We start from the raw sequence: 27,523 nt of genomic DNA, 5'->3' as shown, positions 1-27,523 counted from the left end.
ACAGACAAAAACACATGCTGAAGAATCAGAGCTGCATCTTAGGAGAAAACACAGCAGAGGAGTGAACCAACAGTGCAATAATAGGATGGGATGTGCTGAAGTGGTGGAGCTGCCCTGCCATCGAATGGGAGATGCCAGGAATCATCCAGACTTTCCAGCAGACTGAGGTAGCTGCAGCATGTTGGGCATCCCAGAAATGGCACTGCTGTTTTGGAACTGCAGCTCAGAGTTGTTTCCCCAGGATGGGTGCTGCCTCTCCCATGTACTTCAGAGTCTGTACTGGAAAGCTGCCAGGATGATCTCAGCTAGTGAACAGAGAACAAGTGGAGAGGTGGAATCCTCCTCCAAGTCCTGAAGAACCAAGGTAGCAAGAAACCCTTGTACTTGCAGTGACCCTGGCTATTCCCTCCTGAGCCAGTCAGCTCCTCCCATGGCCAGGAGTGAGCAGGGTGGAGAAATGAGTCTGCTGTGAGTTGCTGGTCCAGAAATGCCCCAAATAAATTTGAAATACCCCAGTTCCTTCCCAGTACACAAAGAGTAGTCCTCCCCTCACTGGGCCCGGCCTTAGAGGTGGAGCTCTCAGCTCTCATGGATGGCCCTCGGAATGCCTTTCATAAATTTCAGAAAAGGAGCACCTGAGTTACCTGAGACCCATGAGCAAGAGGTATCTTGGGGAGAGAGGAAAAGGATTGGAAAGACCATTTTCTGCACTCCTTTTCCTCCTCAGCTACATTTTCTGGATGCATTTGGGCTGCCTTTTTGTAGCAGCACAGCTCTTGGATGTCAGCAGTCCCATAGGATTTCTCAGGGCTCCCACAGCAACAGGACCAGAGCAAAGGGGTCCCCCAGCCTAGTGAGGTGCATTAGGCAGAGTGCTGTCAGCACATGCAGGGAGGTGATCCTGCTCCTCTGCTCAGCACTACTGAGACACACCTGGAGTCCTGGATCCAGTGGTTGACTCCCCAGTACATGAGAGAGGGACATACTGGAGAGAGTCCAGCAAGGAATTGATGATGATGAAGGTCTGGAGCATGTCTGACCAGAGCAGAAGCTTAGAGAGCAGGGACTGTTCAGTCTGGAGAAGAGAAGGCTCAGGCAGGGGGAGCTTTTAAGCGTACTGGTAAGTACTGACAGGGAGAATGAAGGACAAGAGGTGATGAAGCTGAAAATGTGAAATCCCATTGAGACTCAGGAACACAACTTCTGTACATGTGTGCATACCATGTGTATGTGCTGGTATGTGTGTCCTGTGTGTGCTAATGCAGTGTGCTGTGCTAGGAGCAGGGCTCTGAGTGTTGAATGCTTTGTGTTGTGAGTGTGGCTGCATGCAGTGCAAGTTTTGTCTGCACTGTGTGTGTGTGTTGTGTTCAGTGTGTGTGGGATGGAGGCTCGGGGCTCTGTGTGGCCCCAGCCAGGGCTCGGTCCTGTGAGGGCCCCGAGGGGGAGCAGCTTCAGCCCCAGAGAGATCACGGATGGGCTCAGAGGCATGTGGGAGATGGGGCATCAGACAGTTTATGGCGCAGACATGAGGGAATTCGGGGGTACCCAGTGGGGTTATAAGGCATGGGGGAGGTTGGGAAACCCTGTGAGAGTTATGGGCTATCCAGGAAAGCAATGTGACACCCAAAGGGTCAGGACACTGGGGAGAGGGCTGGGTACACATCCAGGAGATTGGTGGGCCTTGGGCTGGGAGGGTGGTGGTGATTATGGGGAACCCATGGGAGTTGTGAGACACCCAAGAAAGGGGAGAGGGCAGAGACACCTCAGTGGCCTATGGGTGTTCCAAGCCTCCTGGGAACCATAAGGCACACGGGGGCCAAATACATCTTGGACAGGGTTGGGGTGACCCAAGAGGCGCAGGGGGCACCCAGGGAGGGGTATGATCGCAGGGTCCCGCCAGAAGCTGATGCTGGAGCCCAGGCCTCTGACACCTCCTTTATTGCCAGCGCTAACAGAGCCCCTGACGGCAGGGAGGGTCTGCGCCCGCGCCGAGGGCCCACGAGGGTCCGTGCCAGGCGTCACTGCGGGGCCGTGTAGGTGCCCGCCAGGTGCACGGGCAGCCCGTCGCGGCAGGCCACGCGCACGTGCTGCTGCGCCTGGCGGGCGCGGTAGGCGCAGGGCGGCCGCGTGTCCCCGCCGCGCAGCCGGCACGCCGTCAGGCTCAGGGCGCTCGGGGTGCTGTGGAACCCCGTCTCGGGGTCGGGCGCCTGGGAGCAGGCGGCCACCAGGTCCGTGGCCGGGGCGTGCACGAAGGTGTTGGAGGGCTTGCAGGGCCTGCCCGGGGCCGTCACGCGCCGCCGCGCCAGCATGGTCTCGCAGTAGCGATGCGCCGCCAGCGTGGACGTCCGGGGGTTGTCCACGTGCTGCCGCAGGAACTTCTCGTAGCGGGTCTCGACCGCCGCCCCTGCCAGCGCTGCCAGCGCAAGGGTCACGCACAGCACCCAGCCCGCCATGGCCACCTAGGGAAGGTGGGGTTAGGGCCATCTGACCTCTGGGCCCCCGACTGGAAATCCCACCCTGGGCGCTTGGTTATTTTAGAGATTCCCCTCCCAAATCCCTGGGTCCCATACAAATCACCTCCCAGTGCAGGGGGCCCATCTCTGGACAGATGGGCTATCTGTGGATCTCGCCTGGATGCATGGGTCCCCTAAGTTATGCGCTCCCCGGAAGCCTCAGTCCCCCATGGAACACCCCCTACCCGCTCCTCAGACCCCTGGCTCCCCTATAGATCCACCCCATGCCCCCACACCCGGATGCCATACACAGCCTCCCTTCCCCACTGGATGCTTGGGTTCCTCACAGAGCCCTCCCACAGGCATTCTGGTCCCCTGTGCACCCTTCACCTGCACCTGTGTGCGCGCCTCAGTTTCCCTTATGGCCTCAGGGTCTCCAGGATCCCTCCCACTCCTCTGCACCTCTTTTATACTGGCCCCAGCTGTGCCCAATGGGCAAGGATCCAGGAGGAGGGGCAGGGTAAAGAGCAAGGTCCAGTGGATGTCTGGGGGAATCAGGTGTCCGGGAGGCCCTGCTCACCCTCATGGCCCCCAAGGTCATTAGGTAGTCATTAACGAACCACGTGACTGTCTGCGTGCATCCCCTTGCGTGGCCCCTGCCCACTCTGGCCTTGGCCACCTGTCCCATGAAAAGCAGGATACCTGGGTCCTTTTGGGTGGTAGGGCAAGATATGTGGGTCCCTGGTGGGGGGCAGGATGTCACCATCACCACTGGGGCAGCTGGCAGATGTTCCTACAACTCTTGAAAGATATGGCACATCCATGGCTCTTCTGCAGTGCTAAGGGGCCTATGTGTTCCTTTTCCCCGTGTCCCCTTGCAGGCAAATTCACACTCCTGGAAGTGCCAGGATGCATTTTTCCTCACTGCTACCTCCCATGCTCCCAGCTGCTCCATTGATGCAGAGACAAGCAGAGAGCCAGGAGCCAGCCTGAGTTCACCAAATACTGCTTTCCCTTGACCATTGTAATAGAGCCTCAAAGAAAGCGTGTCCCCTCCAGAGGGAGAGGCATGCAGTGCCCAGGAGAGGCTGTCACGAGTGAGTGCAAGTGGTCTCCATCGCCCTCTTCAAAGACATCAGAGAGACTCCGATGGGAAGTGGAAAAGACAGAATGAGGTCCTTGGCAGCACCTTTCCCAAAAGAGCTTTAACACTTTCAAAACTGGCCACAGTGAAAGCGCAGAGGGTCCTGCCCTGGGCTCTGGTGGCGTTTCTACAGCCTCTGAAGAAATTCTCCTCAAAGGTACACAGTTCCTACAGTGGGAACTGTTCAGGAACCTGGCCAAAACCTCGCAGATGTGGAAGGTCAGCAGGAGACTCTGCTTGAGACTCAGGGTATTGAGACTCTCAATACCCTGCTCCTGGGCATGAAAGGAGGATGGGGACTCTCACCATGACCCCTCAGACACACTGCTTCCCACTGTCCTGGTGTGGGTGGAAAAGGGATGGCACTCACCGGACGAGGAACAAGCCTGGATGCTTGGCAGTGGGCTCTCTTTAGTGGGCATGGTGCAGGTACCTGTGCTGGACCCCATCCTACCTGGCAGAGCCCCAGGCATATTCTTGCCAGAGGCTGCTGTGAGGCTCATTGGGGAGCCACAGCCTGTGGTCAGCTCTTGTTCCAGGGGGTTTCCAACTGCTTGGTGATGTCCTGGGCACCGCTTCTCCATGTGCCATCCCTGCCCATGCAGGAGGGCTGAGTGAAGCCTCCTCCTGCTCTGTGCAGAGGGGAGAGGAGCCATCAGCCAGGGCATTTGGAGCAGCCCAGACCACCCACTCTGGTTGTTCCCTCGGTGCCCCAAGGCCTGGGAAAGCTGCCGATTCTAGGAGCTCTCAAAACATAATTTAGAAAGGAGATATTTTTTTTTTCTGCACAGGATGCAAGGTGGAGGTTTGACAAATCAAACACTCCATGGGGTAAAAAGTAACATCTTTTATACAGTAAAATTCACATGAGCCTGCTTGTCTAATGCATATTTCTCATCTATTGATGTATATTTATTTGTTTGTATGACAGCACTCTTATGCAATACTTGAAATACAAAGTTCCTCATTGCCAATTTCCATTGTAGAAAATATCAGACGACATCAGTTACGTTTACAAAAGGTGATGAGATTCAGCCTGGGGACAGATAATTCAGCTTGAAGACATCAGAAAGGGCAGGAGGTGGCACCTGCCTTTCGCCCGAGCACCGTCGGTGCAGCGAACCCCGTCCTTGTGGCTCTGCCCGTCCGCACAGCTGCCCCACCGGGGCATCCGCATTTCCGGGCGCCCCGCGGGGATCGGGAGCGCGGGGCCGGGCGCCCCGCGGGGATCGGGAGCGCGGGGCCGGGCGCCCCGCACGGATCGGGAGCGCGGGCCGGGCGCCCCGCGGGGATCGGGAGCGCGGGGCCGGGCGCCCCGCGGGGCTCCAGGCGGGGGCGCTCAGGAGCACGGGCGGCTCCCCCCGCCCCCCGTGCCGTTGGTTCCGTCCCGCCCCCGCTCCCGGCGCTGGAGGCGGCCCCGCTCTCGCGGGTCTCGCGCGAGCGCCGCTCCCGTATAATCTCGCGGGAGCGCGCGCGCCGCCCTTTCCGCGGCGCGGGCCGGACATGGCGGTCGGGAAGAACAAGCGCCTCACCAAGGGCGGCAAGAAGGGCGCCAAGAAGAAAGTGTGAGGGCCGCCGGGGCGCGGCGGGCGGTGCGGGGGGCGCCGGGCGGGGCGCCGCGGAGGTGGGATGCCGGGGATGCGGGGCGGATGGCGGCCGCGGCCCGGCCGGAGCAGGGCCGATGCCGTCATGGCGGGCGTGGGCCCGGCGGGGCGGGAGCGGCGGCGGCAGCCGGAGAGGAAGGGCATGCTGCAGCCCCGTGTGGCCCGAGAAGGTCGGTTAAAAAACCTGCTTCGTTTGATTCAAGGGTCGACCCTTTCTCCAAGAAGGACTGGTACGATGTCAAAGCACCGGCGATGTTCAATATCCGGAACATCGGGAAGACGCTTGTCACCAGGACTCAAGGAACTAGTGAGTGCTTGGGCTTGGGGCAGTACCGGGGATTGTGATTGCTCCGCATGCTAGCTCCAAGCGCTTAAAGAACTCTCTGTATAAAAGACTGCTGAAAAATGAAAAATGCTTCTACTATTACGAGCTTGGAAGCTTAAAAAGTTGGGTGATTTGAGTGGATTTTTTTTGAGTTGACTGAGCTGTTTGAATAAATGAGATTAGCTGCAGGAAGTTCGTACACTGGACTCTTGTTTGTACAGCAATGCCAAACCATGGAAGAAAGGGCCTGAAGTTTCTAATGAGTTTCCCTTGTAACCTGGCAAGTCGGGAAAGGTTCAGGAAGTAAGCAGTAGTACTGATTGTCATGGGGGGAGATGTGGGACGGTGCCACAGGAGACCTTAGTCCTAGTAGTACCATAACGACCAACACATGAAGACACTGAAATAGATGAAATGTAAAGCTTTTGAGTAAAGATTAGAGCCGGAATTGCTGACTTAATGGGAGCACTGATGTATCACAGGAGGGTAAATTCGTGTGGCACATCTTAGGAAGAGAGACTTCTGTTAGCAATGCAGAGGTGTCTGGATAGAGGTGACCATGTGTTTGGAAGTTTAGCCATGGAGAATGGCTGAACAGCCTTATGATACTCTGCTGGCTGCACTCAAAGTTGGGATGATGATTGTTGCTTTGAACTGTAACATCTGAAACAAATAAAATGAGGGTTGCTGCCAAACCAGCCAGTGTTGTTAAAATGGCTCCTCGTTGGAGGAGGAGCGGTGAAATGATTGTACTGGGCTGTTCATTCCTACTTCATCTCTGCTGAGCACTTGTGGCTTTTTATGTTTAGTTTTCTCATGACTGTTGATAATTTCCAAATACTCTGTAACCCATTTATGCTTGAAACAAACCAAATTATTACACGTGGAACTGGTGTGTGCTGCTGTCCGTATCCCACACCTGATAATACTGCCTTGAAAGATTCCTCCCAAAGGGAGAAATTTCCAACCTTGCTGGCTCTGTGATCACCATTAGAAAATATCAGAGAACAGGATTCCAGCGGGAATTTAGTATCTGATTTGAAGAATGTGCTTCTAATGTTAATCTAAGGTGTTTTATTCTGTTCCATCTCCCAGAAATTGCCTCTGACGGGCTGAAGGGCCGCGTGTTTGAAGTGAGCCTGGCTGATCTGCAGAATGATGAGGTTGCCTTCCGCAAATTTAAACTGATCACTGAGGACGTTCAGGGCAAAAATTGTCTGACCAACTTCCATGGGATGGACCTCACACGGGACAAAATGTGCTCCATGGTCAAAAAATGGCAGGTGTGTAAGAAACAAGGTGTGGTCGCTGCCGGTGCCTCAGGGAGGGAGGGAGCGCTGGTGCCTGGCAAAGCTGTGTTTGAAGCGGCATCGGACGGCGTGGGGTGTGTGGGGCTGGGCAGCCCGTGCTGCGTGGGTGGTGATGGTCCTGCTCCCTCTTGCAGACAATGATTGAAGCCCACGTGGATGTCAAAACCACAGACGGGTACCTGCTGCGCCTCTTCTGCGTGGGCTTCACCAAGAAGCGCAATAACCAAATCCGCAAGACCTCCTATGCCCAGCACCAGCAGGTCCGGCAGATCCGCAAGAAAATGATGGAGATCATGACCCGGGAGGTGCAGACCAATGACCTGAAGGAAGTTGTCAATAAGCTGTAAGCTTTGGCTGTGTTCTTTTTTTGTCCCCTACAGTTTAAATCCTTGTTTGGGGGTTGATTTGTGCTGAATGCCTGAGGGAGGAGCGCTGGTGCATCCCAAGCTGTTTGCCAGAGACCAGGCAAGGAGTCCCTGGTGTGGAAAAGCCAATTGTCCTTCTCTGCAATTGGCTCCTCTTAGTGTCTGCATCCCTTCTGACCTGAATCCACTGTCACGTTTGCATAAATGTAAAATCACTCTCCAGAAGATTTGTGGTTCACATTTCTACAGACTAAAGTTGTAATTCTCATCCATGGGGGCTGTGAATGCTCTGAGCTTTTCTGATAGAAGAGTTTCTCAAAGTGGGCTGATTGCTTCCAAAAGTTTGCAGATTTGCTCTCAAAGTGAGCACACGTGCATGCATTATGTCCCTTCTAACATTGAAAGGGAGATGTCTTAGAACCTAAATGTACTTGAAGAAAATTGTCAATGTGATGGTGTAAACTTTTGTAGAATGTTTTGTATTCTTTAAGGATGTTTTTTAAGCCTGTGTTGCTGCTACAGAAGCAGGTGGAGTTTTTAGCAGTTGTGCTCTGTGATTTCTCAGGATCCCAGACAGCATTGGCAAGGACATCGAGAAGGCCTGCCAGTCCATTTACCCTCTGCACGATGTCTATGTCCGCAAGGTGAAGATGCTCAAGAAGCCCAAGTTTGAATGTAAGTCTGTTCCTGTAGATGTTTGGAGGAGGGTGTGGAAAGGAGGGACTTTAAATGTGTTTGCTTGTGGATGTTACAGCAGCATCAATGAGCTTCAGTACTTGTAGAAAGGAAAGTGTTTCCTTGTCCTGATGTGTGGCTTCTAGGATTGAAAGCCAAGCAGTGAGTGTCCAGTTTGGAGCTTGAATTCTCACCTGGAACTGCTGCTGAATGTTTAAAAGCTTTGCTTTGGGAATGAATGATGACAAAATGTTTCGGTCCCAGATGATGTGGAATGATTCCATTTCGCCAATTTCTGACATTCCTGTGTAAAGCAGCAGTAGGTTCGTGAGTCCAGCTCCTTTTAGAAGTGTCATTTGTAGCTGTGTTATGTAGCCTTATTTCACTGCTTGTTTCTGTTTGAGTGTCACTATAGCGGCATCTCAGTGCATGAGCTGTCTGCAATGGACTTAGTCCTACCTACAGAAAACCTGGTGGTTTCATTTCTGTGTAATGAGTAATTGAATAATTTAAAACTGTTCAGATAGGTCCATCTCTCACTTTTTCTGTCTCTGCTTCTTTTTAGTGGGCAAGCTGATGGAGCTGCATGGTGAAGGTGGTGGTGCTGGAAAGCCCTCTGGGGATGAGGCAGGCACCAAGGTAGAGCGAGCTGATGGATATGAGCCGCCCGTGCAAGAGTCTGTGTGAAACTAAAAATGGGTGGAAAATAAAAGGTTTTAATATACAGAACTAATCCTTGGTTGCCTGTATTGCTACTGGACATGTGGATGAGTTTTCAGTAAGGTAAAACCTACGGCCTTGGCTTAAGAAAAATTAAATACAAGAAGTACACATGTACTTCTCCAATTGTGTTGTGGAAATGGGTGCAAAAAGGTGGGTTGTCCTTTCTGTGGATTCTCTACATTGGTTTTACCCAGTAATTTTAGTCCTCACCAAAAAAACCTCGTGTATGTGTGCAGAGATTGTATTGGTGAGAGATGCTTCACAGAGTACAGGGAAGGCAGAAATTGCACAGGGAAAACTGTGTCAGAATTTGGTACTATTGGGTAGTCTTAGTTTTACCCAGATGACTTGCTTCAGAATAATGTATGTTTAAATTTCTTGGTCATTTAATGCAACCTCTCATGGGATAGGTGTGGTCTCTGGTGAACAGAAGGTGTTTGAAGGTGCTAAAGTTGTAATTATGATGATGGAAGCAGTATTAATTTTTGGGCATTGCAGAAATCCAAAATGAGCTCGAGCCCTGGAGTTGGGTGTTGGATTTTAACCTGTCAGAACTGAAGGATGACTAATGGAAAACTTGTAGAACTTCAGGGGGAAAAAAATCTGTAAAGAGGCAATGGTGTGTATTCTGAAAACAAAGCACTTAAATGTTTTGCTGAGTAATATTAAGATTGTTTTTCATTCTCTAACAGCTTTTTGCTTCTTGTTCTACTTATGTTGGCTTATAAATGAGTGTTTTTTCTGGCTAAAATGAGTTTTGTGCACTATCAATGTGTTTTGTTAAGGCCAACAAATCTAAACTTAGTCCTATTAAATTGCTGGTTAGTGATATAAAACTGAGAGCAAAATGCAGAATTCAGAGCGTGGTGGCTCTGGCAGTTGGTTGTCACAGACATGAAATAAAGGAAAAGAGTGAAAATGTTACTGTTCCAACAAAGCTACTGGAGAAAAGGAGAAGGGCCCTGCTACCCATGGCAGCTGTACTGTTCCCTGTCAGGGATTTTCACATTTTCCTGGTTGATAATGCTGGTTTGGACCAAGTAATAGGCAAAATGAGAAGAATGCTTTTGAACTTACTTCAGAATGCTGCAGGTGATGTGATTTTGTCTTGCGATTCCAGGTTATGGTTTCAGTATGTTCTGGTTTTTCCACTTTGCGTACTGGAAGGAAGAGTAGTGAGTGCTCCACACTCAGAGCCTCGGAACGGGGAGGAAATCGTGTTGCTTTGCTCTTTCCATCTGCACTACTGAGGCAGGTGTCACCTGCCTCCAGGAATCCCAGACACATTTTTGAAGCTGTAGCTTTTGTTACTTGCATATCTGAGGACTGTATGTTGCCAAAAAGTCAGTCCAAGAGGAGAGGGGGAGAGAACAAGAACTTGGGATTTTTTCAGGCTTTTAAATGTATTGTTTGGAACAGTGCGTTGCCACATAGGTGTTCTGGGAAAACGTAGGCTTTGTAATGTGATTTCAGGTGGGGGAAAAGCAGGAAGGAAAATACTGTGCATCATGCTCTCTATTCTGTCATCAAATACCAGCTGAAAAATCATGGAGCATGAAAGCAGCACTCAGCAGAGCACACCTAAATTATGTGCAGGATCAGCCTGTGTCTTCCTCACGACGTTGTCACTGAGCCACAGCAAGAGCCACAGCATGTGATGCCCTGTGGTGACAGCTGCTTGCTGCAGGTAGCAAAACGCAGTAGCTTCTGTAGGTAGTGAGCGTGAGGCACACCCAAGTGTGAAGGCTTGAATAATTTGTTAAAATCATCCACATTCTCTAAGGGGTTTGGATTACTTGTCTGGGGGTGGGGAGTTACTTTACAGAATGAGATCTCACACTGTCAAGTGGAAAGCTCAGCTTTTCACAGCATAAAACAATTAAAATGCCATCATAACTTAATTACAAAAATTTTATTGATTAAATACATTCTTAATTTACAGAGGTACCATAACAAACTTACTGGACTTAACAAAGGTTTATTTAGGATACTGTTCATTGTACACAGAACAAAGATATCTTCCTGAAGATATTTCTAGAGGATGGGTCAAACAAAATGTTTTGGTAAGTGAGGCTTTTATTCTAATGCATGGAGATCTAGCTGGATTTCAAGGTTACCGCTGGAATTTGCTACTACATTGCAGTTAAGATTTGCACTCCACCTCATTCTCGGCTTTTTTGTACCCCTTAGGAATTTCATGCGATCTGTGTACGCTCTTACAGTGGTGGTGTTGGGCATCTGGGCATCGTTTCAGGAAAATCCTGCCCCGTAAAAGCCGAGCATCTCCCTTGCTTCAGCGTTGACACAGACGCCGTGTCAGCTGCCTGCAGCCATGCGAGCAGCCCTTAGATGGCACTCGGTGCTCTGAGTAAAAGGCCTTGCTGCTACTCCTGCCCTGCCCCACAGGGAGGAGGAGATTACATACAGCAGAGTGGTCTTGTCAATGAACAGGCACTGACTTTAAACATTCAGTGAAGTTACAAAAACAAGTGGTCAAGACAGTTATAAAAATGGAAAAGAGGAAGTTGAAAAAAAATACTAAAAAATCGGTTCTACTTTTGAGAATTGTATCAAAACATTAGAAAACTGCCAGACAAACAGTAAGTAAACATCATACACTTCAGCCTCATCTACCACCACACTGGTGTGGTATGTCTTTGAAGGATCTGGCTATTCCTTGGATTTCTTTAGGAGACTACTGTTTTTTTTGGAATAAACAAGAACCTTAGAATCTCCAAACAGGAAAACTTGGGGGAACGGGAAGGATTGTCCTTGGTTGTGGACTTCCACATGATTCCACAGGAGTTCTGGACAGGCTTGCTGGGGCTGCTAAAAGTGAGTAACAGCTGTATCTATTGCATTTCCAACCTTCTAGAACAGCACGTACTTCAGCATTTTGTTTATCATGTTAATCCCTAATGGAAAGTCCAGTTCCTCAGCTCATTAGAACTTTGTGTGGTCTCCATCCCCTGGCTGTGTGAAGGGTACTGGTGTGTAGTTCAGACACGGCAGAACACAAAGTGGGGGCTGTGTCTGTGCAGGTTCCGTGGCCTGGCAGTGACTGCTGGGTGAATGGTGCTGAGGCCCTCACGTCTGCACTGCAGGTCCCTCAGGCTTGCTGCAGGTGAGCTCCAGTCTGCCACTGGGACTAGATGCCCATTCCTTGCTGTTCCAAAAAGGAATTGACTACCAGAAGTTCCTATAATGTGAAGCTACCTCAATCACATCCATCTTAGCTGGTCAGTCAAGCTACACTGCTTTTTACCACGCGCCTTGGTTAGAGCTGTTTGGAGTAAGCTCTTGCCAGGCATGTTTTCCTCAAGGCCTCAACAGGCCATTTATAAGGATGCTCAGTGTATCTGGTATGTGGCAACAAACTGGAAACTAATCCCACGTCTGCTGAAAACTAAACCCAAGGCTGTATAATATCCTTCATGTTAAGGACAGGAATAGTGTTACTGAAGTATGTTCCAGTACTTGAGTGACAAATAAAATGCAGACTGGGTGAACACTGGCTTTCCACTCCCATGAGGGGAGTGGAGGGGCAAATAGTTGGAATAGTGCAACTCCTCCATGGCTGGGTCTGAGAAAGCTCAATAAACAGTCTGTTGCTAACGTCAGCTAGGAGAGAAGGGTATGATGGTGCTCAAAGAACAATGGGCAGTAGGAAGAAACTAAACCTGTACTTACAAAGTATTTTGGGGAAAGCGAGGAAGGCCTAAGATGATTCATACCAATTTAAACAGAATTCATTAAGAGGCAAAATACTCACAGATTTTACTTTTGTGATCTTGCTGTATGATCAGCTTGGGCTAAGAATAGAAGGATACTACACAAGGATTTATTTCTCCATTTCCCCTCTTACGAGTAGTAGATTGATACCTTTCTACTATGAAATACCAGTTATTTTTCTTATCCTCTAAATCATAAAACAAGTGGATTCTACTGCTAATGTGGAACTCAAGCAGTAATGAAACCTGAATATCAAACTTCATCTACATACTGAGTGCTGTAATTATATATTAAAACAAATTTTAAAGTTTGGATCTTAAGAAGTTCAAAGAAGGCCAAAGCAGCTTATGTTATGCAGACTTTGTGCATGATAAATATAATACCAGAGAGTAAACATACTAGAATGCTATATAAGTTAAAATGGTGTTGCACCACAGTATTTCCCTAGTTGGAAATGGCTAAAAAGCCTGCTTGTTTTGCTCTCTGAGCATTCATGAAATATGATTACATACACTGTCACAACAGACTCAAATCTTATCCGACTTCAAGATACTACTATGACTGTCTAGAAAAAGTAGTGCAAAACATTGATAATCAACACTCGTTGATGTCTTTGCTGTGCCTTTAGGGTAAAAAAACATTCTCTCCCACATGCAGGGAGTAGTAGAAAGGCGACACTTCATGGTGTTTTTAAAATCTGAACAAAGTTCTTGGGAAATATCCCAGACTTTCCTAGTATCTCTCCACTCATCCAGTCCTCGTCTACAGGTTCCAGCTCTGTTATCATATCACCTGCCTGTAAGAGAAGGAGTAATGTGAGTCAGTACAGCTTACTGTGCAATCTTACTGAGCAATGTTAATGCATGCAGAGCTGATCCTATTTAGAAACAATATCAATCAAAGAGAAGAGGAGTAAGATGTTGTCAGTCTCTTCTGTTCATTTCATCTCTTGGAGGTAGTTTACCAAACCAGCTGAAGCTTCTCTTAGGCTAAATACTTGTCTCTGCTGAAAAATCATCTTTGGAGGGACAGAAGAGCACTGCTGGATAACTTCTCACATACCTTTGCCTCTCCAGGTATGTTAAGAGCTGGCTCATGGGCCCCCTGCTTTAGTGCTTATTTGTGTGTGTTTCCAGGGTTTATTTTCTTACAACACTGGAAAGATTTTTTTTTTTTCAATTTAGTCCCAGTATTTCCTAGCACTTGGAAACTTTCCTAAAAAGAAGAAAAGCAATCTAAAAGCTCAGTATGGCCATTTAAATTGCAGGTCCTGTGTTTGGTCCTGGTTCTTGTTCTCACTGTCCCATGCCACACCCTTCATCTGAAGTACTGGCCTTTCTTTCAGTACCTCTATTTCTCTTTTTCGCTTTAAAGAATCATCTATCCTTTCAGTATTGCAAGCTGCTAATGCTGAAACTATTTTGCTAGTTTTAGAAGAGAAAATACTGTTTGTTTCAGCTCCTATTAAAGTCTACTGTTTCTCAGAAATTTGCTTTTGAGAACATGGTTACATGACTTTGAACATCAAGGACACTGTTTCTTGTTCATGCTTAATACAATCTGGGCATCCAGCATGTATTTAATTTTTCCCTTGTTCCCATGGCAACTCTGGATTGTGTTGCCAGTTCAAGATGCTGCTGTACTAGGTTTCCCTTAGAGGCCTGGCTGCTGTAGTATTGGCACTCTCATCATCACCTCCTACTCAAGAGTTTTCTTTCTAGTCCAAAGAGAGGCTCCCTTGACCATATCAACCAACCAGGAACTGAATGTACTGCAAAATAAGGTTTATCTTGTCACATTAATTAGATCAGCGAAGTCTGCAACTCCTGAGCTCTTTGCAATGTCTTTAATGAAGAAGTTTGCTGATAGGTAATAGGACTGATAAGGGAAGAGAGACCACTTACCAAACGTGTTAATATCTATGAGCTTCATCCTTCTTGTCTAAAGCCTACATTCGCAGGGGATGAACCTTATTTTTTAGCACTCCTTAGGAGCATGAGACCTCTTGAAAGTTGGTCTAAGAGAGGTACTTACTTTGAAGGAAAGCTCATCTTCATTTTCTCCATGGAAGTCATAAAGAGCTTTGGCTTTTCCTTTCTTCCCTCCTCCAGGCTGTGACAGCTCTACTCTAGCTACAGAACATGGACAAGAGAAGTTAGTTCCACGGGAATGAAATGAATCTCTGTTTCTGGAGAAGTTTTCTGTCATTGTCATGTTTTCTCCCTGCTATTGTGCTACAGGTTGTCCAAATGTTATTGCTACTGCTGTACCAAATTCACTGTCCTGCTGGAATAAAAATACTACTGCCACCAGTTCATTTTTTAGCATTAAACAGTCTCACAGTTCTGCTTCTAAGCAGACTAAATTAAAAACTCACTTAACTTGAACTTCCCAACAGTGACACATAATAAATGCTGACTTTCCCTCTTTCTGCTCTAAGATGAAGCAGCATCAATACTCCTGAATTATTCCTTAAAGGTGGCTCAATGGCCCTGTTTTGCCTGTGCCCAAACCACACTGAAAAACATTCCATAGTCTGTGTAACCTCACAGATTACTTACTGACTAGAACATAATACTGCTATTATTAGAGAAGTTGGTTCAAAATTTAAGTTTAGCTTTAGAATACTGAAGACTCTGGTGGTGTGTGAGTTGTTCATGCAGTTGATGTCGTGTTCTCCCACAGCTGTCATGACTGGCACAACCCCAGGAATAATAAATTGCCATCTAATGGGAGCACTGTACCTGAGCAGGTCTGAACAAAAACTGCTGGGAAAATCCCTTCCTTTCCATTCAGTCTTCCTCTATACCACTCCAAATCTACTTGTTCCAGTATTTGGATGTAGTCTCCCTTTTTGAAGGATAGATCTTCTTTGGTTTCTGCTGTAAAATCATGAAGTGCTTCACACCACTCTAGTGAGCGTCTGTTGTTCTATTCAAGTTAACAGAACAGATGCATTAATTTTAGAAGTGTGAATGGAGCCCAAAAACTGATGGATGCTGCTGATAGCAGCTGTTCAGCACATGGCTGTCCTGACACCCTCCCAATACAACAGTGCTGCTGCAGATGTAGACTAGAATGGCATTTCAGCAACTGCCACCACAGAATTTAATCTAGACTCAGCCACATTCCTTTTTATCTCTGGTGGCAGGGGAAAGGATTAATAAATACAAAATTAGATCACTTCAGCAATAATTAAAATAGAACTAAGAAGAACTTCCTTCAGCACAAAGGATAAAAATTTACCAATGTCAGCTTAGACCACATGTCAGAATTGAGGCTGTGACAATATAGCATTGAAGTGGTGTGGAAGTGGTGTCACATTCTGCAGTTACTCTCACATTATAATAGAGTCTCTGTAAATCTGTACATAAATTCTAATCCTCACCTATAAAGTTTTATTACCTGAGGAAGGGAAGATGAAACCTCCACCTTATTCTTCAGTGCTGTTTCTGTACCTACGTAAGTAAAGCACAGCTTAAGAACAGGAGCAGTGTCTATTCAGAATGTTACTAATGACAGATTTTACATATTTGAAGTCATTATTAAGAATGGCTTCTTAAGTAGTCCTACTGTTAATTTTGAGGGTTTTTTAATCAGTCTTCCCTCTCTTTTTACCTCCTCTCTGCAATCACTGTCCTTTTGGAATTTTTTCCTATATGCTGCCTATTTGCTTTAAGTACAAGCCCATGCTCTGGAAGATTTTTGCAAACATATTCATACCTGTTCCAGGTAGGTCTTCAATAACTTCCACAAAGTTCAAGGGGAAAATTCCAGACATGCCTCTGAGCTCTCCTTTGGCCCACTCTTCATTTACATATTCTTTCAGGATAATAGTTTCACCTTCTGAAAAACTGAGCTCATCTTTCTGATCTCCAATGTATTCAAATCGTGCTACACACCTTGGACCTCTGCACAAACAAAAGAGAAAATTATTTTGCTTCTTTATTATTACTGTCTATTTAATAATAAAACAGCATTGTGTGCAATATATGGGTTGATATTTTAATTAAAATGATAAAAAATGCACTGAAAATAGGACAGGTGGACAACTGGGGACCAGCCCCGGTTCTCTGCTTTCTGAGGAGAATGAGTTTGGAGTCTGGAGAAGCCAGATGCAATTTCTGCATCCCGATTGCTGGCTGTTACAGTATTTTGCAAAAGACCCTATTTCCCTTCCAAGCAACAAGAAACCCCCTTGTTTCTTGGTCACCTATCCAGTTTAATACCTTTGCCTATATCCAAGCAAGTGTCCTGATACACTTTTTTAAGAGTTTGATTATTTTTCTAGCTAGCATTGCATTTTGATGCACTCAAACATGGGTGGGGGGTGAGTGCTGTGTATTTGTCCCAAATAGATGGAGGTTTCATAGGAAGAAGCTAGTTTTTATCTACTTTAAAATATTTTATTCTGTAAAATCCATCCCTATAATCTACTAGGGAAAAAAGCTTATCTATCAAAGAAAGAAACTTCAGTGCATCTGATAAGTTTTATATACTTTGGTACAGCACTGAAAAAATCCTAATTATTTTTCCCCTGACTTAAATCAATTTTATTATTTAAGAACCTAGTAAATTAAATTTAAGAAATTAACCTAAGAAAATTTTTAGTTTATCAGAAATGCCATGCTGGAAAAAAAGCATTAATTTAATTAAAAGGCTTTAATTCTTTCTATATATTCATAGCACACCAAAAAAGTAAGTAGCTTGATTCCCACCCCTGTCCCCCACTCAGTATCTTTGCAAAGATGTTTCTTTCAGGACAGAGCTAGATCTTTCTGTTTCTTTCTTAGCTGCAGAAGCAACTTTTTAAAATAAAGGTTTGTTTCTGACAAACCAAGCTTCATCTAAAGAACAACTGAATGATCCCACTGACACTAGTTGCTCCTGCCTCTGCATGAATTTGCTTTAATTCCTGGAATGAAAGATTATGAAATCCAATAAACATCATTAAGAAATAAGCAACATTAAAAAATCATTTATTGCCTACAAATATTAGTACAAGTTGTTCAAAATTCAGAAATGAAAGTGCTGGCAATTCTTTTGATAATTTGGGGGGAACTTTTGTGAACATCTACACACCTTAGGCCAGAGAGATTTCTCTGCTTAAAGTACCTCTCTATTCTGTTCCACTTACATGAGTAGGAGCCCTACCATTTCAGTCTTGTGAGGAAAACGGAAGAAAGCAGCAAGGTGAGGTGCAAAAAGAGGAGTGTACAGTGCTGCTGAAGCTAATTAGATTGGTTCATGGTATCTGGAACCAGTTTTCATGAAAGTAAGGTTTTAGGCATTTTTTTACCTAAATATGAGTCTTAATAAAACATCATAAAGAGTCAGGGTTTTAAAACATATAATTTAATTTTTACAATGTATTTTGGTGAATAAATTGTTAACCCTATTAATCTCAGTGCAGAGAGCCCCTGCTTCAAAGTTAATATTTCTTTTTCATTCCTCATAAATCAACATGAGAAAGCAAATAAGATTCATCTGACTCACTTGATACATCGTGATGAAGAGGGTGTCTTTTTCTTGTTGCCTTCTTCTGGAACATCAATCTAGTAAGACAATAAAATAAATTATATCATCCATTACAAGCTCATGGCAACTAAACCACAACAAACTTGAAACTAGTTAAAATAATCTGTTTTTCAGATGTGTGACACACTGTAATCCCTGGCATGCTCTGATATATGACCACATTAATGTAAATTTATGCATGTTTTCTCATTTTTTAATCTTATGCAAACAAGGAGCAATATTTAATGTTTTGTTTTATGAAGCTGGTTTATTGTTTCTACTTGTAGCATGACTGATTGACAGAATATGTGACTAGATGCTACTACATGTTGTTGTATTTAGATCCCAATTCTCAACTGGTAATTGCTCTCAATTATTTATTAGCACAGTATACAACAATAGACAAAACTACTGTTTATACTTATCCCTTCTGGGCTTTGGTAGCCAACTGCTCTCCAAACAAAGACACATCTCACAAATCTCACTTGAATTGGAGAAATACGACTCAAAAAAACAATACACAGTATAATCAAACACCCAACATTCAAGTCCTTTGTAACAGGAGGATTTCAACTGTATTTTTGGTGTGACATGAGAGATGAGAGATGTACAGGATTATGATCTGAGAGGCCCTGGTGAGGAGCTTTGGGTACAGCTTGCTGTTATACCAGCCAGTTCCCATAAAATCAACAGGAATGTTTCTTAGCTCGTGTGAAGCACTGGAGGAAATCACAATGCCTTTTAGGACAAATAAACCCTGCACTGCTCTTGCTGAATGAGCTGATATTTGTGGTGCTCTGAAGGTTCTATAGGAAGCCATAACTATGTATTATTATTAGGTGTCCAGATCCAAACTACTCCCCAGCTCAATATTGTAAAACACATTGTAGTGTATTGTATGGAGACTTTGTATCAAGATGAAATCTGACATGAATTAACAGGAGAATGCACTCAAGTAAATTAGCCTCTTGTACTGCACTCTTTTTTTTCTTTTTAAAACAACCCCAAATTCTCAAATAGAAGATTTTTGCCCTCAAAGGGTAATCATCTTTTACAACTAAAACAGAAATGCAGCTTCCCTAGCTTTTATGAAGTTGTATCTGTCTGTATCAATGCTGAATTTGACCCCAAATACTCACTCCACTGCTTTAACATAAAATCAGCCAATCAATTTAGCTAACAAATCTTTCTTGTGAAAGTGAATCAAGCATGATTCCATTACTACTAACTATGAGTTTAGTTTTTATTCTTTGGCACTTCTCAGATATTAAAATTTTTCTCCAATACCACCACTACAAACCAAACAGACACCCTATCCTCTCTGATGTCTACCAAATTCATGCAGCAGCAGGGCTCACTCTGCCAGCTGTGCTGGCCCAGAGGTGCTGCCACAGACACTCCCTGTACTAAGTGCCAAGCCATGCACCTTCCCAGCATCCTGGTGTCACTCTGGCATTCCTCCATGTCCATATGGCTGGTGTGGGCAGCCCAATGCCCTTTCCACAAAATGGACTTCAGTCTCAGGTTTGCAATAGGTTTGACCCAACATCTGACTGCAGGGAACCAGACTGTATCCCTTTTAAATTAATCACCACTGGGCTCCAAAAGGGCACCTGTCTCTTGCCTTCCGCTCACTGTCAAGTGTCACAATGAGGAACAGGATTGCTTTAAGCTGCTCATTTGCAACAACACAATCTCCTTGCACTGTGCCAGAACAACCATTTGTGCAGCCATTCAGAAAACCACTTAGGCAAATTAATCCTGTTGCAAAAGTATTCTGGGAAGTAAAAAAAACCCAACATGGTTTCAAATTGCTACTCTGACCTAGTTCATGACATGGCTAAAAAAGTGGTGATTCCAGTAAAGTTCAAGGGATGAGAAAATGACAGAAGATAGAGAACTGGGGGGAGGCACAAAAATCAGCCATCTTATACCGAGTGTTGATTCTGACATGCAGCTGTCAGAAATAACCTGCTTTGAGGACCCTGAGAAACTATGCCTGTTTCCAAAGAGAATCTGGTAAGGGCAATGATTTTCACACTTGGCATTAAATAGACAGCAAATTATTCCCCATAACGCAAGCTGGTTGTGCCAAATCAAGCATCTTTCTAATACCACACAAACAAGTTGATGAGTCTTCTGTGCTGCCAGTGGGAAAAGAGATTATCTAAACACATAATGGAGTTAAGCACACAGGAGTCTTAGTAAAATAGAACCAGAAAACAAATGCAACCGGATCTTATGTAGCAATGTATACAAATTGTATGTATACATACAACCACTTTAACAAAGTTGGCAGGAAATATCCCCGTGCGATTCCCACATTTTCCTCTGTACCACTCAGTATCAATTTTCTCCAAAAGACAAACAATGTCTCCGGAATGAAGGTCCAAGTCATCAGCATGCTCTGTAAGACAACATCATTTCAGTTAACAGTACTTGTCACACTCACTGATTCTCTCCAAGTAAAACCTTCTTAATACAAATACCACAGACAAAACCAGAATCAGTTTTAAAAGTCTTAATTTTGCCTGATAAATCAATCAGCTTTAACTGAAAGACTGACCCATCTACAGCTAAACCCATTGATTTGAACAACTCTATGTGCAGACCTTGCAGACTGAGCTTCCACACCATTTTTAAGCTCTAATTTCTAAGAAAATTTCCATTTGAAAGTCTTGGAGTAAAACATGCTTCCAGAATATTCACATTTACTTACCTGCAGGAAAATCATGCAGGACTACAGCATGAGGTGCACTTGTGTCAGGAAGTTTTGGAGGGTGGTTTGAATCCTGACAACAACAAATAAATCCAAGTAGTTTATAAATCATGGAAGATACTAACAGATTCTCTGTTATCTACTCCTGAATTAATTTTCTGACTTTGACACACAGCTGTTCTGGTATTGCAGAAGGAAATGGTTATTGGTCACACAACTATGGGTCTGGATTCCGTATGCCTTTTGCCAGTGTAAACAAGAATACATTTCACCAAAATCTACTTTTGAGCCAGTGAAAGGAAGGGAAGGCATGCAGTGCCAGTGAAAGGAAGTACAGAAAAATAGTATAGAAGTCAATGAAAGGAAGGCATGCAGTGCCAATGAAAGGAAGTATAGAAAAAGCCTCAGCTATCCCTGTGGGCCAGAAATCTGTAGCACTGATAGCAACACTCATTGCAAGGGCTGTGGACAAATTTTGCACTGGTGCTTGGTACTTTGTGCCACCAGTCACTCTTCCTTGCTAGAAAGAACACCCAACCCAACTCTCCCCCAGCACACTCAGCAGGGACAGCATATATGCCCACAAACATTCCAAGAGGAGCAAGGAAACCACTATGCCTTTGTTTACACTAAGGTAACACTAAGGGGAGGTGACAGTTTTTTGTGGCATCTTCATAAAGAGAAATTTTATTCAAAATTCTGAGCCACCTTCTCTGTCCCACCCACTAGGAATTTTTAGGCTGTACTGATGACAATGATGTGTGAATTACATATGAAGTAATTCACTGTGTACAAAAAAAACCAAAAACACCAACAAAAAAAACCCAGTATAACAAAGATAAGACCTGAGTTACAACAGACAACAACATACTGCACAGAAATCTATTTCAGCTATGTAGGCTTCTGATAATAGTAAAAAAAGCTGCTCATTGCTCTCATTTCCACTAGCTGTGTAATATTAATAGGGTCATGTCCTAAAACCAAGTCAGGATCTGTAGAAGCAGAGAGAAGAAATTACTGTCAAGTCTGTATGTCAAAGCCAATTTGCTGATGCATCATGTATGGCACTTCATAAAGTACTGGCTTATCTTTTGCTCAATTCTCAGATACTCAGCCAAGGGAGTGATTATTTTCCTATGAGATGGAGGAACTTTACTGGTTTCCCCTCCCTTTTGGCACTCCAAGTAATTACTCTTGCTGTGTTCCATAAGCTGAATGTCCCTGTGCAAATCATCATTATTGGGCTTTGTTTTGGCAGTTGTTTTGTTTTGATTACAGAAACAAGGATTTAATAAATCACTACTACATGTCTCTGTGTAACCTCTGAGGACTAAATATTTGATACTTTACTGCAACAGGAGTCTTGTTCATTGAATATTTAAGCCAGCAGGAAAAAAACACCTTACCTTACAGGAGAGTTCTCCAGTGTTCCTGAGAAGACAATCTTCCTTGGCAACCCCATGAGGCACAGGCAGCTTGAAGAGAAACAGAGGCAAATGGAAAACTTTTTTTCACTTCTAAGCACCTCAAATTTTCACTTCAAGTGATAATAGTCAGATGATTGAACTATTTAAACCACCCACTACAGGTAATCAGGAGTCCAGTGGAAGAGGACAAGTTCCTTTGGAAGGCATTCAGAACAGACTGCTGCTGCTATGAACTGCCACTCTGAGAAACTCAGGTGGTGTCACCCCCTTTGAAAAAGTCTTAGACACCTAACTGATATCACACCATACACTACAAGATATTCAGAAGACACTCTGATGCCAAAACATATTCATTTGTCATGGAGGGCACTAGAAAAACATCCTGGGAGGAAATTTCCATTGACAGTAAGACTTTGGGGCAGGGAATTACTACTGATCTTCTACAGAAAAAAAATCTCATAGACAGCACTCTAAATGAGGGAAAGATCAAAAAGGTGGCAATAGAAAGTTTCCACTTCATGCTGATGGAATGTTGATGCTGTTCATGCTATGGCTGCGTGGCTGCTTTTTTCAACAAGCAGCCACCAGCTCTATCACTGGCTAGTTTCAAGTTTCTGGGGAAAGAAAGATCGTCTTTGTTTTTATTTGCAGTGTTGATCCATTTGTATTTAAAATTCCCTAGTAACACATACAATACCAAAACCATTTTTATAATGAAAAGGGATGGCATCAATAGGATGAAAATGTAAGATTTGCAGTGTTACATTTCTCACTTTTTGCAAGCTTGATTAAGTAAGGTCAACTACTTTGTAAGTTCCAATGCTTCCCCAATTTCCCAAAGCATTTTGATATGTATTGGTGAACCAATATACAAATGCAATTATACAGCATAATTTTCCTGAAAGAGAATCCAGAACCAGTGACTGAAAAAAGAACCCCCAAGCCCAAGAGCTATGCATTAAAATAATATAATTACATATATACACAAAAATGTACCACACAGATTCTATACTTTACATGTATTTATTGCTTTCTCCAGTATTGCCTTCCAGGAATTATTACTATTTATCTACTAGCATAGTCTAGGGAAGATTATGCTGATAAATGCACTTTGAAAGCCACATAATAGTAACCAACTTTAGAAGATTTAACTACCTTTTTCTCTGCTATTTTAACCAGTGCTGTTTTATAAAAACAATGTATTCAGAGAGAATATCTCAACTCTCACCATATATTTATTGTAGAGAGGATGACCAGGTTTAGGTCTAGGAGGTAATGCTGGATCTGGATTTTTAAAGACTGCACTTTTTGCTCTCTTGGGTCCCAACCTGAACTTGTTGTTTTTTTTATCAGAAATGGTGTCAGAACTAGATCGTGAAAGAACATCCTTCTGGGAGGAGGTTTTGGCTGCAGAGAATTTTGGTGGAGGTGGCCTTCCAGGAACACTTTTAGGTGGGGGAGGTCGAGCAGGTATAATTTTTCCATCCACAGGCCTGAAAAATTGTGCAAAACATTAGAGAAACATGCATATTAATAAGTCCACCACCTCATCCTAGATACAGAGAGTGCAGTAAGGAAGCAGGATTTGTGATGATCTGGGCCGTACAGTGTGTCGTGTCTGAAGCTTTCCAGGAACACATGAACTCTTCATACACTGACTGGGACCAGATGATAAAGTCCTTAGACAGATCCTTTGTCTACATATTTCCAAGTCTGCTCACCAACAGCCTGCCAGCTTTCTGGGGAGCCCACTAAATAAGAAGGATTTGTTTCAGCAATCCACCTCTAGAACGAGCTTTCACTGTAGCTGCTGCAGGATGAAGTTCTGCTAATGGAGAGCTTTTGTGAAAGCTGGTCTTCAGGAATCAACCTAGCTCATTCCTTGGGATGGCACGTACCTAAAGTGACTCTGATGAAACTCATGACATATCACACCACTTTGCACATTGCCATCAAATAGCAGAATTTATCATTTTTTATGCAACAGATGTCTAACCACAGAAAGAAAACACTGGTGAAAACACTCAAGTTCTCTGGCAATGCTAGAGGTCCTGCACTCCTATTAGCAGAGGAGCAGTTTAGAAACCAAAATCAGAGACTTGAAAATGACAGCAGTAATATTTACTAGCAATAAATATTACTGGTAATATTCCAAAATTACAGTATCATTTAATTGTTATTGGGATCTCTTCAACCAGTTACTGCAAGTTTCTGCTACAACTGTTTTTTTGTTTCATATTATGTAATTCAGCATAATTATTTGCTCACATGCAATCCTCATGGGTCTGCAAAAATTGTCAACCCCAACAAATGTGCACTGGTGGATTTTTAAAGTATCATTCTAACACATTTTGTGTCACCCATCACTTGAGAAGATACTAGTGGCTCTACTAATGCTCCTAATAAGAACTCTCTGTTACTATTTGAGTATGGAACAACTTTTAAATGTAAAAATAAATTTCCACTTCTCTTCATCATCCATCTCTCCTTTTTCTTGGCCTCATCTTAAACTAAGCATTTTTAATATTGACAAAAGGGGATATTCCAAGTTAAACTACTTTAAACCTGTAACAGACTAACCCATGCATTTTTAAAGCAATTTAACTAAATATTAAGACCCTAACAAGCAATTCAGTGAATTATTACTGCTTACTTAAAAAAAAATAAAAATCCATTTGAGCAGAAAAGTGAAAGGACAAAATATTTACTGCAGTTCCAGAGACCCTCATAAGAATCAGGAATGTTATGCTAAACTGAATGTGGGGAAGGAACAAGCCAGTAAAGAGCAATAATGATGTGCTGGCTTGTGGCACATCCTTGTTCTTTCCTGTTAATTAATACTTATTATTGTTATTGATAGAATCATATCAATAACAGAAAGATTCTCTTGTCCTAACACAACAGAGCAAACTCTTGTTTTTAAACTCACAGATTTAGAATGCAAACACCAAGATACCCACAGTGGGCTGGCTAGTCAATGCCAGATCTCCATCCACTGTGTCTCTGGCATTGATGGACATGAATTAAAGGCTGGTCCAGCAACTTTTGCCCTTGCAGACATTCTTTCTTCTTGGTTCACAAGAATAAAAACACTACAAGGTTATCATTGATCCTGCACCTGCATTTTAGGTCCAAAGTGTATAGACTAGCCAGTGCTTCTGGGAAGATGCTGGCCCAGCATTTGCCCTTTTCAGGGTGGCATCATCTGCCTCCTCCATTCCTTCACCACCCAAATCCCACCACAAGTGCAAGTGCTGTGGGTGAAAAGGTTAAAGATTCAGAAAGGAATGACTGTCAGCAGCCACTGTACATTAGCTGAAAAGTCAAACAGCTGCTCTCCTATAATCTCCTTGCTCATGCCATACTGTACAAACAAGTATTAAACAGCTACCAACTTGATACCAACTATTAGTGAGTAGAGTGCCCAGCCAAGACTATTGAGCTATGGCTGGAGTCAGTAGTGTCTACACTGAGACTAACTATGCAAATTAATTCAGAAATACCAATTGTAAGGGCTTTTGGAGAACCACACTCACCTTGGGGGTAGTAGAGGTTCTAGCTGAGGCACTCCAGCCTGTTCTGAGTGATCCAAGTCCTACAACCATTCAAAAGAAAAAAAGACATTTCTTTAAGTCTAAGAAAAATTTAAAATCTTGTTTAAATGATATAATTTTTGTATTAAATTATATCCTATGGACATGAAAAAGAGGAGTTCTGGAGGTCTGGGAGTAAAGTAGTAAGAATTATGGTGTGATTCTGCAATTTTAAAGTGTTGTTGAACATGGAGGAAAATACGGAGGGCAGATAACCTGATTTACCACCTGAAACACAGCTTCAGTTGTGCATTAAGTATGACCCAGTCCCTTCTTTCCTACTACATGGCAGTAAGGCCTTAAGAGCCAGTTCCAGGAGAGTCATACAAATGTACAATTACACTGCCCACAGGAATTTACATTATCAATTTTAATTTATTCCATGCATGGAACACTTTGAACAGACTTAAAGGAGAAAACATGACACTAAGCAACTCACACAGGACAGCTTCTCTTGCCAACAACATTAGCTCACATTAAAGAAGGCATCAAAATATGTTTGCTAGAGATCTAACAGACAAATCCCAGTGAATCTTGCTCTGGCAGATGAAGGCATCACTCCTCCCAGCTGCCCATGCTGGTCCTGCCAGAGATTACCCCCGTACAGGAGGTGGAGAGGAGGACATGTGCCATGTCTGAAGGGCTTGGACCACAGTGATGGATTACCAAGTGACCATCCTTACTGCCTCCTGCTGTTCGTTTTCATCCCCGTGCCAGACAGTTCTGCCAGCTCTGTGGAACAAGCACAGCTGCTTCTGGAACAGCATCAGAAATCAGAGTGCTGAATCTGGGTTCAAAAGAACCCTTTCTGAACCAGTACTTCCAGACAGCTCTGAACAGTCTGGTTTACTTAATTAGGTGCTTGAATGTGCTTGAAACTCAAACAATTTCTGTGATTTTTCTCATCTAGTAAAACACCCAGATATATTTTAACAAAATCTGACCCTTGATTGAGTCCACAAATTAATGCTCTGATTAAATGACTCTATTAGAAAGAAAACAACCTGCCACTCTCAGATGAGGATGTTATCCTCATATCAAAATTTTTCCTCTTCTGTGTGAAAAGGAAGAAATCTGTGCCAACTGCTGCTTATGGTCAACAATTTTTGCTGTTGCTGTTTAATCACTTCCACTGACAAACAATACTAGTTTTAGAAGCACAGCTCTTGCCTTTCCAAAGATAGGATTTCAATGTTCCAGTGGATTCAATACAATCTTTAAAAAAAAACAACCTCTGAAGCTTATACATGCCTGTCACAATAACCTGGATGACACTGTAAAAGTTTTGGAGTTCCACTGCATAAAATGTCATTTAATGTCCTGTTTTGTAAATTATTTTTTTTCAGCATTATCCAGAAAAGGTGGAACCTATCTGAACAGCCTTTTCAATGATGACATTTTAATATCCTTTACCTTAATTGCAGAGGTAGCTACAAAGGCATTTGTTGGCAGCATCCATCTAATTAAGGGCTTTTAATTTGATTTGATCTTTTACTGCCCGTGGCCTTCACAAGATTCTCTGCCATTTTTGTCATCAGAAAACTCAGTATTTGTAAATTTTACTGTCATTTTCTAGTTTATTTTAATTCTGTTTTCAAAATCTGTGTCAAATGTCATTTATCTACAATGCCTTCTATTACTATGTACATGCCCCGGAGCAAGGAGCAGAGCCTTAGTTCCCAAAATAGGTAGTTCTACTCAGCAGAAACAATTAGAAGGAAAAAGCTGAAAAAAGGCAAGCTTCATTCTTCTACAGAAAAGTTTCCTTTGCCTGCAAATTAGCACAGACACCAAGAGAAGTTGTGTGCATGAAGGTAAAAAAATACATTTCTAACGCACAACATTGACAATGTTTCACCATGTAAATCCCATTGGACTTTAAGCCACATTGCAATGCTTCTGCACTCAGTTGTAGAATATCATGATTCCAGATGAT

At 43.9% G+C, this 27,523-nt stretch overlaps 3 protein-coding genes and 1 non-coding gene across 9 annotated transcripts in view; 2 read left to right on the top strand and 2 right to left on the bottom strand.

Annotated features, from left to right (window-relative positions):
- Nucleotides 1-1,921: 1,921 nt before the first annotated feature.
- Nucleotides 1,922-2,945, bottom strand: LOC110471723 (ribonuclease CL2). 2 transcript variants are annotated; one of them, XM_021532645.2, is made up of 2 exons: nt 2,850-2,945; nt 1,922-2,459 (listed from the first exon to the last, which is right to left on the bottom strand). In XM_021532645.2, the coding sequence occupies exon 2, from the start codon at nt 2,451-2,453 to the stop codon at nt 2,019-2,021; it is 435 nt and encodes a 144-aa protein (XP_021388320.1). In that variant the 5' UTR covers nt 2,454-2,459; nt 2,850-2,945; the 3' UTR covers nt 1,922-2,018. The 2 variants fall into 2 exon arrangements, with proteins under 2 accessions (XP_021388320.1, XP_021388321.1); XM_021532646.2 differs by having other exon boundaries at nt 2,844-2,880.
- A 2,084-nt stretch (nt 2,946-5,029) lies between these two features.
- Nucleotides 5,030-8,605, top strand: RPS3A (ribosomal protein S3A). The gene is made up of 6 exons (XM_021532593.3): nt 5,030-5,162; nt 5,405-5,508; nt 6,622-6,809; nt 6,971-7,179; nt 7,767-7,876; nt 8,442-8,605. Exons 1-6 carry the CDS (start codon nt 5,101-5,103, stop codon nt 8,561-8,563), a joined length of 795 nt encoding a protein of 264 aa, XP_021388268.1. The 5' UTR covers nt 5,030-5,100; the 3' UTR covers nt 8,564-8,605.
- Nucleotides 8,110-8,179, top strand: LOC116183628 (small nucleolar RNA SNORD73). The gene has a single exon (XR_004148290.2). It is a non-coding gene; the product is annotated as a small nucleolar RNA SNORD73 (small nucleolar RNA).
- Nucleotides 8,606-10,496: 1,891 nt separating the features above from the next.
- The window catches only part of SH3D19 (SH3 domain containing 19), an 80,600-nt gene continuing 63,573 nt past the window's right edge, over nt 10,497-27,523 (bottom strand). For all 5 annotated transcript variants that reach the window (XM_021530209.3, XM_021530206.3, XM_021530207.3 and 2 more), the window contains 11 exons: nt 25,531-25,589; nt 23,223-23,487; nt 21,974-22,042; nt 20,568-20,640; nt 20,125-20,255; nt 17,828-17,886; nt 16,055-16,242; nt 15,737-15,789; nt 15,076-15,262; nt 14,366-14,463; nt 10,497-13,127 (listed from right to left, as the gene is read on the bottom strand). In XM_021530209.3, coding sequence (XP_021385884.2) covers nt 13,011-13,127; nt 14,366-14,463; nt 15,076-15,262; nt 15,737-15,789; nt 16,055-16,242; nt 17,828-17,886; nt 20,125-20,255; nt 20,568-20,640; nt 21,974-22,042; nt 23,223-23,487; nt 25,531-25,589 — 1,299 coding nt within the window. In that variant the 3' untranslated portion in view covers nt 10,497-13,010. The remainder of the gene's footprint in view (nt 13,128-14,365; nt 14,464-15,075; nt 15,263-15,736; nt 15,790-16,054; nt 16,243-17,827; nt 17,887-20,124; nt 20,256-20,567; nt 20,641-21,973; nt 22,043-23,222; nt 23,488-25,530; nt 25,590-27,523) is intronic.

This window comes from Lonchura striata, chromosome 4 (assembly GCF_046129695.1).
Source record: "Lonchura striata isolate bLonStr1 chromosome 4, bLonStr1.mat, whole genome shotgun sequence".
Lineage (NCBI taxonomy): Eukaryota > Metazoa > Chordata > Aves > Passeriformes > Estrildidae > Lonchura > Lonchura striata.
The sequence above is the reverse complement of the archived record's forward strand: the minus strand, read 5'-3'. Positions and strand labels throughout refer to the sequence as shown.

Coding starts and splice junctions, on each gene's coding strand:
- LOC110471723 (XM_021532645.2), bottom strand. CDS start 2,453: ATGGCGGGCTGGGTGCTGTGCGTGACCCTTGCGCTGGCAGCGCTGGCA.
- RPS3A (XM_021532593.3), top strand. CDS start 5,101: ATGGCGGTCGGGAAGAACAAGCGCCTCACCAAGGGCGGCAAGAAGGGC. Junction 7,180..7,766: donor AAGGAAGTTGTCAATAAGCT/GTAAGCTTTGGC, acceptor GTGATTTCTCAG/GATCCCAGACAGCATTGGCA. Junction 7,877..8,441: donor CAAGAAGCCCAAGTTTGAAT/GTAAGTCTGTTC, acceptor GCTTCTTTTTAG/TGGGCAAGCTGATGGAGCTG.